Source organism: Haemaphysalis longicornis, unplaced genomic scaffold, assembly GCF_048455015.1.
Source record: "Haemaphysalis longicornis isolate Haplotype H1 unplaced genomic scaffold, Haemaphysalis longicornis Haplotype H1 scaffold_9, whole genome shotgun sequence".
NCBI lineage: Eukaryota > Metazoa > Arthropoda > Arachnida > Ixodida > Ixodidae > Haemaphysalis > Haemaphysalis longicornis.
The window spans coordinates 30,378,558-30,390,679 of record NW_027526460.1 but is presented as its reverse complement, the minus strand read 5'-3'; the positions used below and the strand labels follow the sequence as shown (position 1 = coordinate 30,390,679).

Below are 12,122 nucleotides of genomic sequence, written 5' to 3'. Positions count from 1 at the left end.
AACATGGTGACCCCTGGTGAAGTAGCCCAGCAGGCTCCGAAATGTTGGTAATGCTTAAAATAAAGCCCTTGGTTAAATTATTTCGTTTCATTTGTTTTTATTTAAGCGAGGATTGGCAGCGCAGTTAAGTAGTGAAACCGTGCAAGGTTTCCCCTCACACTCACCCTTCTCCGTCTTGATCTTGCGCTGGAAGAGGTCGAGGTTCTTCTCGTCGGACGACAGCTCCTCGTCGGCGTGGCCGTTCTCCCCGCCGCTGGCCGGCATGTCCGTCGGCTGCGCGTACAGAGCGCGCAGCATTACGCACACAGTCCACATGCCTACCGCTCACGCTGGCCGTTTCCGATCACGGAGGCTCGCCGCAAGGACGGCAACACCGCCGACCCGAAACATGCTCAATGGATTCCCGACGACGCCCGAAAGTGAACGTCAAAGAATAGCGCGACAAGTTGCGCACGCCTCATTAGGCGCTTCGCCTTAAAACAGCAAGAGGAGAAAGGAACGGGGCGAAATTCTTTCTCTTGCCCCCCAGGTGTTTCTTCAGACGTATAAGATGAGCTCTTGTTTTTCTTACCTTCATCTTTTAACAAGAGAAACCGTTTTCGTTAATTTAGCCACTGCAGCGGCGCCTTTCCCCGGAAAGCAGGCCGCATGCGACACCTACATGACACATTGGTCATTTTCAGTGCTGTAACATTATTAACGTCACTCTTCCTCCCATGTCACCTAATGTCTTGCAGTAACACGCACGAACATAAACGCACATGCACACACGAATGTGCGTGCGTACGTGCGCGCGAAGGCGCGTGCGTGTTCTGTAATATTGTGACATGAGTATTCCGATTAGCATCCCCTAGATTTTAGGTTTTTGATTGTTGATGGCTTCTTGACCACCAGGCTTGTTCGTGAGAGCCAACACTTCGCAGTGCCCGGTATAACTATTAACATAATTTATGCTCTCCCAATGAGTAGAGCCAGGAAACACAACGGGTCGTTCCACCAAAACCAGAAAACAGAATAGGTTCCTTACGTAGGTGACGCTCATACGACGGTTGCCGCCCAAAAATCAAAGGAAGCAAACAACGTACCATACTGAGGCCTCCGAGCAGAAAGAGCGACGGCGCTTTACACAAACCCACGCCGGTCTGTTTTTCTTTTCCCTAACGCAAATGAACGCACACGCACGCCCACACGTTTGCAGGCACACACGTACAGATGTGGATGCACCAGCGAAAGGAAACAAAGTAAACACTCGAAAAAAAATTGGGACCTGTATGCGAAGCAGCCCATATAACCAGTGGAGCGCCTTAGGAAGTAACAACAGCCATAAAAACACACGAAAAATACTAAATGTTATACTATATTGCTCAATACGCTCAAGAGCGTGGCTAAGGGCGTGAAAGGAACTAATTAGAAGCACCACCGGTGACAGCTCCGGTGGGGATTCCTCGGGCCCATACCTGAAGAACGCGGAGGAGCGCGGACTCTATGCCGGGACAAGCCCTACGGGAAAGCCTGTATACGCGCGCAGCGGATATAGTGGTCGCTTTTACTTTCCATCCGTGTACGTGCGCGCGACACCGTGTACACCTCACCGGGAGCACCGGGGCTTCCTAACGAGACACGGCGACGTATCCATCAATGTCGGCCGCTGTGTGGCCGACGAGCGCTCCTGCGCCGGGCACAGCCGCGCGGCCGCTGTGCAACAGCCGAGCGGCGTCTCTGCTGCGGCGCTTGTCGTCGCCAAGGCCCACGGAGGACGCCAACCCCCCGACCCACATCTCTGCCCCCCAACCTCCTTCGCCCACACGCCTCACGAAACGCACGTGCGGGCTTTACGCTCCCGGTCACTTAGGACGCGTGTAACTGTGCTGTGTGTGCACTGCCGGAACGTTGAAGCACGAGCATTGAAGCGGAGTAAGACAGTGCTTCCTGGTATGCGCCGGCTTTGTAGTAGTTAAATGTTCCTGCCCCGCGAATATTGAAGCTGCTCTTAATTTTCCCGCCGAAGTTTGTTATTTCTATTCTCAAATTTATATACACCCGTGGGTCGAACCGGAAAAAATACCGGTTCGGTTGCGGTTCGGATTAGGATTAATTGATTCCGTTCCGGTTCAGTTCCGGCTCGACTAAATCGCGTACCGAACCGGTTCGCAAACCGGTTCGATGGGGTGAATTTTCCGCGAAGTAAGAAAGAAAGGATTAGTGTAAATCGACCATAGAAGCAAAACATAACAAAAATTCAAAACTGCTTTTTAATAAGGAGCAGTGAGAGGGAGCGCTGGGCAGCTCGCGGACCCAGAGGTCCAGATACTTCTGGTCACTCGTGCTGCCAACGTCGCTGCCGGCCTCAAACCGGCGGCCATACAGCTTCGGTAAACCAGCCTAAGGCTCAATAAAGTGATTCCTTCTCTTCCCAGTAACAGTGGCGCAATTTCAGACAGCTTTAAACGTTTGGATCAAACAGATGCTGTAGTGACGATTCACCATTTATTATCGCACCCAGCCCTTATGTCGCCCCAGGAATAGTTTGCAGTGTTTTCATGGGAGGTGGGACAGAAGTTTTTGGTCGATATTTTTAATTTGCAAGTACACGTTTGTGAGCGAAGAAAAGGGGTAGCAGTTAGTTTAGTGCTTATCTATGATTAGCTAAGAATCGCCAGAGTTTGCCAGTTTTATAAAGTGAGGGCTGTACAGGTACTCTTATTGTCTGGCTCCGATTTCCTAACATAAACGTGGCCCTTAAAATAGCTTACACGGACGTTTGATATGACATACGAGTCAAATGGCCTTCGAAATTCCAAAAGTCATACATTGAAACTTTTGAAGGCTATTTGACTCGCATGTCACTTCAAACGCCCGTGCAGCCGCTGCATTGACTCGAGTCTTATTTGAAACGTCTGCGTAGCCGGGGTATTAATTAGCTAGGTGGCAGTTACATAATTTATTGTAGGAAATATCTCACTGCCTGCACGTATCACTGAGAAAGAAACGCCACCCAATGTTACACCATTTCTTTTAAAAGCGTAATGTGTTGTCTCAAATGAATAAAAACAGAAACACGGATTGGAGATTACTGGTGAAAATACACACACAAGTAAAAAACATGTTGGGCCAACACATCTTATCTTACTTTGCAAAAGACTTAACGGTATTTTTTATGCCATAATAGTTTACGTATCAAAGTAATAAATTATGTAAACGTGGTTGGGGAAACCACATTACAGTAGACTCTCGATAAACGGAACTTCAAGGGACCGGAAAAATTAATTCCGTTTAACAGGAGTTCCGTTTACTGAGAGAGCTGTTCTAAGGTGCAAATTTATGTGCGTACACAAACAGATTTTGATGATTGTGGTGTTTAACACGCTGAAGGTACACCTGGACTATGAGGCGCGCCGTAGTGGAGGGCTTCGGAAATAATTCTGACCCCCTGGGGATCTTTTACGTGCGCCGAACTCGACACACGGGCGTTTCCGCTTTGCGCCTCCGTCAGAAAACCAGCCACTCCGGCCGGTATCGAACCCGCGTCCTTGGGCTCAGCAGCACAACTCCTTGGCTACTGAGCCACCGCGGCGGGTCAAAGCTTTTGCTTTGTAGCCATTGTACTGACATCGATGGACGGGTAAATTCGGCCTACAAAGAATATACTAGATACAATAACACCTCTGCTAGAACACGTATTTAATCGTCCTCTCTGAGATGGAGTCTTTCCAAAACGACCTCAAATACCCGAATTTATAGTTCTCCGCGATGGCTGTGACAAAATCCACCTACTAAATTATTGGCCAGTTTCAATACTGCAAGCTTCCTAATGGGATTAAAAAGAATGCATTGCCTCGCGTCCCCTTTTCCACATAGACACAAATTCTTTGTTCACTTGTTCTTCTTCATTAAATGTATTATTTGATTTCTATTTTTATTGATTCGAAATTGCGCTGTGCCGTTGATATTCCCTGGTCCCGTCACATCTGATGTTGAAGTTACGTAGTAGTTCACTTGTTATGCCTCATTTTATATTTTATTTTTATTGATTCGACAGTATGCTGTCTAATGAATACTCGCTTGTTTCCTTAGGCTCATTTTAAGTTTCACTTTCTTTAACTCGCTTCTTAAATCTTTGGTTTTCGCGTCCTCTTGATTCCTAATAGGTCTACTTTTGTTTCGCTTCTAGTTTAAGATGTTGTTTGCAATACATATGCGTATGCATATGTATTGCATATGCATATGCAATATGTATATGCAAACCCCCTCAGCACCGTAACAATATTTTTTTTTAATATGCATGTCTTGTGCAACTCCTTCATGTGTGTGTAAGAATGTGCATGTTTATGACTGCGGCTAGCCGCTGCTACCGGTTGCATTGTAATAGGGCCCGTGAACCCCGTCAAGGCCGTTTTGATGGCTTTTTTTCTACGGTACCCAACGCTGATTGATTGATTGATTGATTGATTGATTGATTGATTGATTGATTGATTGATTGATTGATTGATTGATTGATTGATTGATTGATTGATTGATTGATAGTTCGCTTTCTCTGTTCGGTGAGACGGTTACTTCAAGTGCATTTTCGTGTAACAAGCGTAGTTCGACAGCTGGATAACAGAACCAACCGCAAAGAACATATAGAGATGCATCTGGCTTTCGTGATTCTCTTGAGAGGTCAATCGACTCGCCGGGGGCGATCAACACACGTCTAGTTATCTGATCTGCGTGTGCTGGGAAGTTTAGTTGAGAAGCAAAACGGCTTTGGGGTTAGTGACTTCGTCCCCTCTCGACAAGAGATCGCCATGCATGTATACGATAAGACAAATGGCTGTTTGACGGGCATAGAGTACTGCTAGAGTTTTTTTTTTTTTTTTACTGTACAGTATAGGCTGCTCAGTGTGTGCTGTATAGAAGTAGGACAATATCGAAAATGCCAGATTTCATCAGATGTTTTCACACTACCCGCCGGCAACAAGATCGCTGGATTAGTGATAACTTTGGAAACTCAACAACACAGAAAGCGAACAAAGAATGGGAACCGCAAATCGGCTCGTGCACAGACCATTGGCGGTCACGCGAAAATTTACAGCAAGAACAAACAACTATAGCGCTCACCGAAGAACCTACAAGCAGTAAGAAGAGCTAAATGAAATCCTAAACGCGCGAGTTTAAACCTTCGCTTAACGTCTTTGAGAAGTGTGCCTTCACGGTGCGGGAGACGTAACACGGATGTCTGGAAAGGAAGGAGTAACGTCCGTGTAGTCTAGTAAGCAATTGCCTCGTTTCCTCACTACGCTCACGCGTGAGAGGCTGTAACGAGGAGCGAGGCTAAGACCGTCCTGCCCTTCGTGATCTACGGACAAGCTTAACGGAAACGTAATAATCAACCCGTTTCCAACGAGCACCGGTTTTATGGTGAACTGCAGCGTTATACGACTCTTCGTTCTCGCACCACGTATGGAATGAGGAGCAAAAAACGGGACTGTTATTCCGACCCTCTGGATAACAGAGGCGGTTTATCCCGCCCATAAACAGGCTGGAGCAGGGAATGAGAAGACGGGCCATAATCCCACTCGCCGTTAGGCTCGGAGGCGCCCGTGCGGGGGCACGAATCGAGTTCTTCGATGTAAGTAATGCCGGAAGCGGTGTCGGGACACTCCGTGAGGAACTGAACGCCGAGACACAGAAGCGACCGTGTGCATTATGTTTTAGTGGCAGTGAAATGTGGTGTAAATGGTAATGCATTGTGCTACGATGTGAAAGTCCCGCTCAGGAGTACCCAATTTGAATGAAAATTTATAATTGACTGCTGGCTTCCGAAGTTTTTTTGCTATCGTAGCTTTCGTTTGCTAAACAAATTTCAGCTTTCTGAACACTTTATTGCTTTGTCTCTTGTGGTAATGTACCAAGCACTGCATTTTAAATAGCAGTATTTGATAAATAAAGCCATACATTTTCTTAACTGGGTGAAAAAAACGGTGGTTATATTAATAATTAAATTTCTCAGCGAATAGAATTCTCATTGGACTTGGCGCCACATATTTTTGCCCTCAAAAGGCGTTAGTTCTGGCCCTTTTCTCGTCGAGGTAACCATACGGCGCGGCAGTACGAAATGATTCTTTTCGTGCCACTGCACTGTGCAGATGATCGAAAGTGTGTCGTCTGCCGCATGTCCTTCTGTACACGTCGCATCTGTTCAGTGCACTGTAGTGTCCTTCATAGGGATCGGTATAACGGCACTTTTCCTTCTACCCCTGCTCACATCAGCGACTGGATGAACTGTAGATCATAAAATAAAATCGTGGAAAGGATGACGATAAAAAGTAATAAAAAAGGCAGGACGACGCGCTACCTTTTTTTTTTTTTTTGTGACGTCTTCTGTTCTGCGCTTTTTTCTATGCTGTACCAAAACAAACTCGCCCAAGTTTTCATCCTGCTGGGCGAGCTATCCTCGTACCCACCGTCAAAGGACATCAACAAAGCTCATAGCATCAAGACGAGTGACCATCATGTCTTACGTTGAACGCACTGAACAGCTCGGCAAGCCTTCAGTTGTGTCACTTTCTTGGACCCTGGGCCAACAACAATGAGTCATCTTTAGGGACGAAAATTCTTCTGCGTTTTTTGCGAGATTCTGGACTAGACAAAACTTTGTAGTTCTTCCATTGTGCGCATGGCTACGACTGTACGCGTTCGCGTCGTCATGTACGCTTTGACTCCTTTTTCTTGTTAGGCGCTCTGCGCTTACTGGGCTCCATTCGCTCTACTTTTTCAGTTAACTTTACTTATAGTTTTTTCCTTGCATTTCATTTCGTGCCATTTTTTATTTAACTTTTATTTTCTCTGTAATTGTTGCCTTTCCGGCCTCTCACATTCACTTCACTGCATTGTAATCACCCCCATCTGGCGCAGCAAGCACTGCCGCTAGCAGAGCTGGCCTCTCCAGCCCACATTAGAGTTCTCTCTCTCTCTCTCTCTCCCTCTCTCCCTCTCTCTCTCTCTCTCTCTCTCTATCTCTCTCTCTCTCTCTCTCTCTCTCTCTCTCTCTCTCTCTCTCTCTCTCTCTCTCTCTCTCTCTCTCTCTCTCTCTCTCTCTCTCTCTCTCTCTCTCTCTCTCTCTCTCTCTCTCTCTCTCTCTCTGCGTGGATCGGTTTCCGATGCGACCCTAGGTCCGCCAGGCCGGGCAAGCCCTCTCCTCCGTTTTATACACTTTTCCTGTTTCCACGACGAGGGTGGGCGCCGTAGCGGACCGTTCTCGCTGCCACTCGTACTCCAGCGACGGACCCACAGCGTGCGCACAACATTGTCTTGACAACTTTTAAAGACGATAGCCTTCCTTGGGCTACTTGAACGCGCAAATTTCGGTCTGTCTGTCTGTAACTGGCTTCAGCCACCCGGCCAAAGTGAAACAGCAGTTGCACAATAGGTTTGTATACCCCAAGCCAAATCTAAACGTCAAAGTACGGTAGAAATATCTATACTTGATAACATTGTTAAACAAGAACAAAACATTACGCAAATATGAGGCAAAAACAATACATAAATGATATTTGCAGTGTTCCTTTATTAAAAATTAATGGATGATTGATTTTTGCGATAGCAAATGTAATACTGCATCTACTGCTGAACAGTGCGTGCGTGCGTGTGTGCGGGGGGGGGGGGGGGCTTTTTTTCCTTGGTGTTTTACCGTTTAGCTTGTATACATTGTACATATATGCCCTTGTTAGACGTGTGTATATGTATATATGTATCCTCTCCTTCTCTCTATCCTCCCTTTCCTGTACAACTGTTTTCCCCATTCCCCACACCCCCCACACCAGCAGGCGTTCCGGTGTCCACCCTTAGGTGAGACAAACTACGCCTGCTGGGGGTCTTTCCTTTCCTTGTTAACAATAAATTCATTCATTCATTAACAATTCACTCCGTCGCCTGCTGTCGTCCGCGCCACTGTAGCTTCTAGCGGCATTTTAAGAAATCAAACGGAAACAGTTACGAAAGGTTCCACTAGATAGTTTGTATCCACGTTTTGCGAGGAACACACGTGGAGTAGGGCAACGTGGTTCCATAAACGTTAAGTAGGGCGCCTCGATTCACGTGCGTCTCCGCCGTACGGCAGCGCTGGCATCAAGCACCCGACCTGCAGCAGTGGAACGCGGTAAGTTTTAATTGACTTAGCAAACCTCTAGCGTGTGTACCTTGGGGGGAGCGCGACGGAAGAGGAACAGCATGAGAGGTGAGCGGGGAAGCGAAAGGAGGCATTTACTTGACAAATGTTGACGAAAGATTGACGTCTTTCGTCGAAATTTGCAGCAAAAGGAGTAGATACGCGGCCATTTTTTTTGTTTAGTAAATACGCGTCCCATTAACACACATCATCATTAATGGTGCCAGTTTCTCCATCGCTGAAGTGCCTCGGTCTTATTTGCTTTGCTTTTTTTTTAACGTGTGGCAAGAAGGATGCGTTCTTGCGGATCTTGCTATTTCGTAGTAACGAAGCTGCCATTCGCTATTTATTTTAAAAAGGCAGAATCAAATCTTGAAGAACAATATCTTAGAAGCGTTCATCTGATTCTTACATGATTAAACGATTGTCCCTGAGGGCCTATAGGGTGATCATACTAGACTGCTGTGAGTGTAAATGATTGAAACATTAAGCACGTAATGAAATTTTCCATGACAGTTAGTGGGAAATAAAGAGAGTTGGGGTGGTGGCGTCTATAGTTGTGTACGAGGTTCTCTGTTGAGGTTGGAAGAAATGGCTATCGAAACAAACGGGAAGTCAGGAGAATAATGAAAAGAAGTGCAATAGGGAGAATAAGAAATGTCAGATTTTTGTGAAACGGCATTTGCCGGTGTTCGTGAAACAATTATGTAACTATTGTGCAAATATTGCGCAACGTTGGTCTTCCAGAATTCTTGTCGCGCCAAATTTACAGTGATTGTTTCATCACAAAAACTAATGGTGACTGCAGCCCCTTCACCAGCTGAAATGCTGCCAATTCAATGTCATAGAAGACCTATTAATGTGTTTACACACACCCACGTACTTCCAGTGTTTGTCATATCAGTGCACTCCTACCACTTTCTGCGGTGCATTTTTGCCTTGAAAGTATCTTAAATGAATAAATAAATGCTCATGTCATCTTTTCAGGTAGCAAACATGTAATTTTCTTACCACCACGAATTACAGTTGATATCATAACAAAGAAAACGAGCATTTGAGAGATTGGCACTGCTTCAATTTGAGAAAATAAACCCCCGAGACCCCTTCCTCTAACGTTGTTGTAGTCCTGGGTTCCTTCCCGGATAATTTTTCAAACAGATTTCAGTCTGAACGAAGCTCAAAAACTTGTCTCGGGAAAGGACAGTGGGTAAAATGGGGAGGTGGTTTTTTCAAGCACGCTTTGCCGGCCCCCGCCTTCTCGCTTGAACAGCAAAGATAGCTAAAGAACATTTGTTCCCCTAGTTGTTATACGACAAGGCAGAGGCCATGCTCTCTGCCGCAAAGCGTCCTTCGCAGCTGCTTGAGTACTACGCGCGCCTGCTAGTTACGCGACGCGTCGAGCCATTCTATCTACATATCGCGACCCGCGACGGCTCATAAAGGACCCGGAAGTAGCGTCAATTGCAGCCGCAGCAGTCGCCGTCGCATAATCGTCGGAGTCGCCGCCGCGTACAAAGGAAAGTGGCACGCGTAGTTCCGCGCATTCCAAGACGTCACCTACCGTTGGCTCGGTGGCCGCCGCTGTCGCTGTAGCGGTCGCATCGCACGGCTCCGGCTCACCCATATCTTCTCTGGCAGGGCCGGCGGCACCGCGAAGCGCATCGAATGCGAGGGCGTCGAAGGAAGGCACACGGCTTCAAGCGCACACACACGCACACACAACGGACGCACCCACGCGCACACCGCCCCCCGCCGGAAAAAAACGAACACACCGGGGCGAACTTGGACCGGTCACCGGTCGGAACAACTCGCCCGTCGCCGCTGGGAGCGAGCGCAGCGTAATAGCTAGCGCTACGGACGGTGACACCCTCGCGAAAGGAAGGCAGCTTGCGCACTGTACGCACAACCGAGGCAGGCGGCCGCAGAAAAATAAAAGCTCAAAGTGACGGAAAAGAAGAGCGGGGCGAGGGTGGAAAGGCGGCGGCGGCGTAGGTCGGCCAGCAGCAGCAGCAGCGAGGGGTACGGCGCTTCTTGCGGGAGCCCAATTGGCGGCAGAGGCAGCCACGAGGCGACGCCGACGGCCAGGCAGCAGCAGCAGTGCTGTCGACCTAATCGTCCACATCCGCCGCCGTCGGCTGCAGAGACAAGCGGGGAGGGGGCCCTTCTCACGCGGTTTGAGACAGAGCCTCACGAGATGACACATGAATGGCCCCGGCCATCGCCGCCGACGACGCGAGGATGTCTCCGCGCCGATGACGACCGGAGCGGAAGGACGACTTACGGCACCGGAGGGCTATCGTGCCCCGAACGGCAAGAAATTGGCCCGTATTGCGCGAGCTAGGCACGGCCAACCTGTGAACACGTGTTCCTAATGTGTTATGGGAACTTCTTAATCGTGTTTGGGAAGGATAGCCCATCAACGATGGCCTCGCATTATTTCCGTCACGTACAGGACCTCACTGGTAAACCGGAGGCGGGTATTCTTGTGTAGCTGCCACTCTACGGAGCAAGCAAGTAACCAGCAAGAACGCTGCGCCTAACATTTACGGTCTCAAGGTTATGTGGAAAAAAAGCACAAAATAATGGGATCTCACTGCTTTTTCAACTGTTTCGGGGCCAGTTCTACGGAGAACTAGAACCGACAAAGCTCGGAAGACACCTACTGTACAAAAAATCGGTGTGGCCGATAAGTGCACGTGAGACCTTGTGCCTTAGAAACCGCAGTTTGCAAAGGGCGACGCCAATTACATAGCTAACTAAACTACGTTCCTTTTATCTAGTCGAAGTGAACAGATTTAGCTGTTGCTTCGGAAGTAGCCACTCGATCTATCATGTGAGGAGTTAATCTAGCTAATACATTCATCAAAGCTAAAAAACAAGCGTTCTTTTAAACACGAAAGTGTTTTATTCCCGGATACACAAAGATTTCACTGACGTCATATCCGTCACAGAAATGACGCCAGTACAACGAAGCAAGCGGCCTGTAAAGGGTGCACCACTGCACACAGGGCCTCCTTGTGGTGAAGCAACCTTTAGTACTAAAGAGTACGTTGTAGTGAGGGTTGTTCGTTTTCGGTTTATATATTTTAACACGAACGTGTTTTATGCCGGAATACACCAAGATTTCACTGCCGTCATATCCGTCACGGAAATGACGCCAGTACACCTTTACCGAAGCGACCCGCCAGCAGGACGTCGCTCTTCAAGCACACCCACAAGACAGCCGCCGACCTGCAAATCATGCTCAGCTGCAGATTTTGCTGCACCTCTCACTTTTCCGTTTTACCGATTCCTATGACAGAGGAATCAACCAAAGTTTTTTTTTTAAAGTCGAAGGACGCTGTAAAAGACGTCCGTTGATTTGTTTTGACCCGAGGCACCTGAATGACCGATTGCGACATCCGCGGCAACAAATTTGGCCAATAAAAATGTGATCTGACGAAAACAGTGACCTGCGCCGTGACATCACGCAATGCACATCAACATGCTTGCAATGCGCGAGGTCACAGCGCAGACCACATTTTTATTTCACATCAGATCACAGTGATTGGCCTTCACTAAGCATTGTGGGTGATCAAGCTGGCGGACATTCTTACAGCGGAGCTGTTTGTTATGGAAACTCCCCCTTTTTCTGTAGAAAAGCCACTCCCCTCCTCTTAATTCTGGCTCATCCTCTTCCTTCTGCCACCTGTTCACCTCCTGCGCTTCATATTTCGATATAAGGCGGCCCGAATAATTGTAAACGCAGCATATGATAGCCACAATCACCCCATTTTTAAAGATATGAACTTAGTTCCAATGCCTGAGTATTACAGAACCACACTGATCAAACGATATGAAAGTAGACTAAGAAAAAGTAACAGTTTTCGGCCTCATATTTCAAAACTAACTGCAAAACAATACCAGCGTAACTTCCGTACTTTGGCACGCTGGGAAATGCCACGGGCCTGTACGTACTACAGCACACAGATGC

The 12,122-nt window shown here is 47.6% G+C and overlaps 1 protein-coding gene across 1 annotated transcript in view; it reads right to left on the bottom strand.

Annotated features, from left to right (window-relative positions):
• Positions 1-10,054, bottom strand: part of Dys (Dystrophin) — a 478,030-nt gene extending 467,976 nt beyond the window's left edge. Inside the window, exons 1-2 of the mRNA XM_077685804.1 lie at positions 9,711-10,054; positions 165-273 (exon numbers count right to left, since the gene is read on the bottom strand). Of these exons, the coding sequence (XP_077541930.1) occupies positions 165-273; positions 9,711-9,773 (172 nt within the window). The 5' untranslated portion in view covers positions 9,774-10,054. The remainder of the gene's footprint in view (positions 1-164; positions 274-9,710) is intronic.
• Between the last annotated feature and the right edge of the window lie 2,068 nt (positions 10,055-12,122).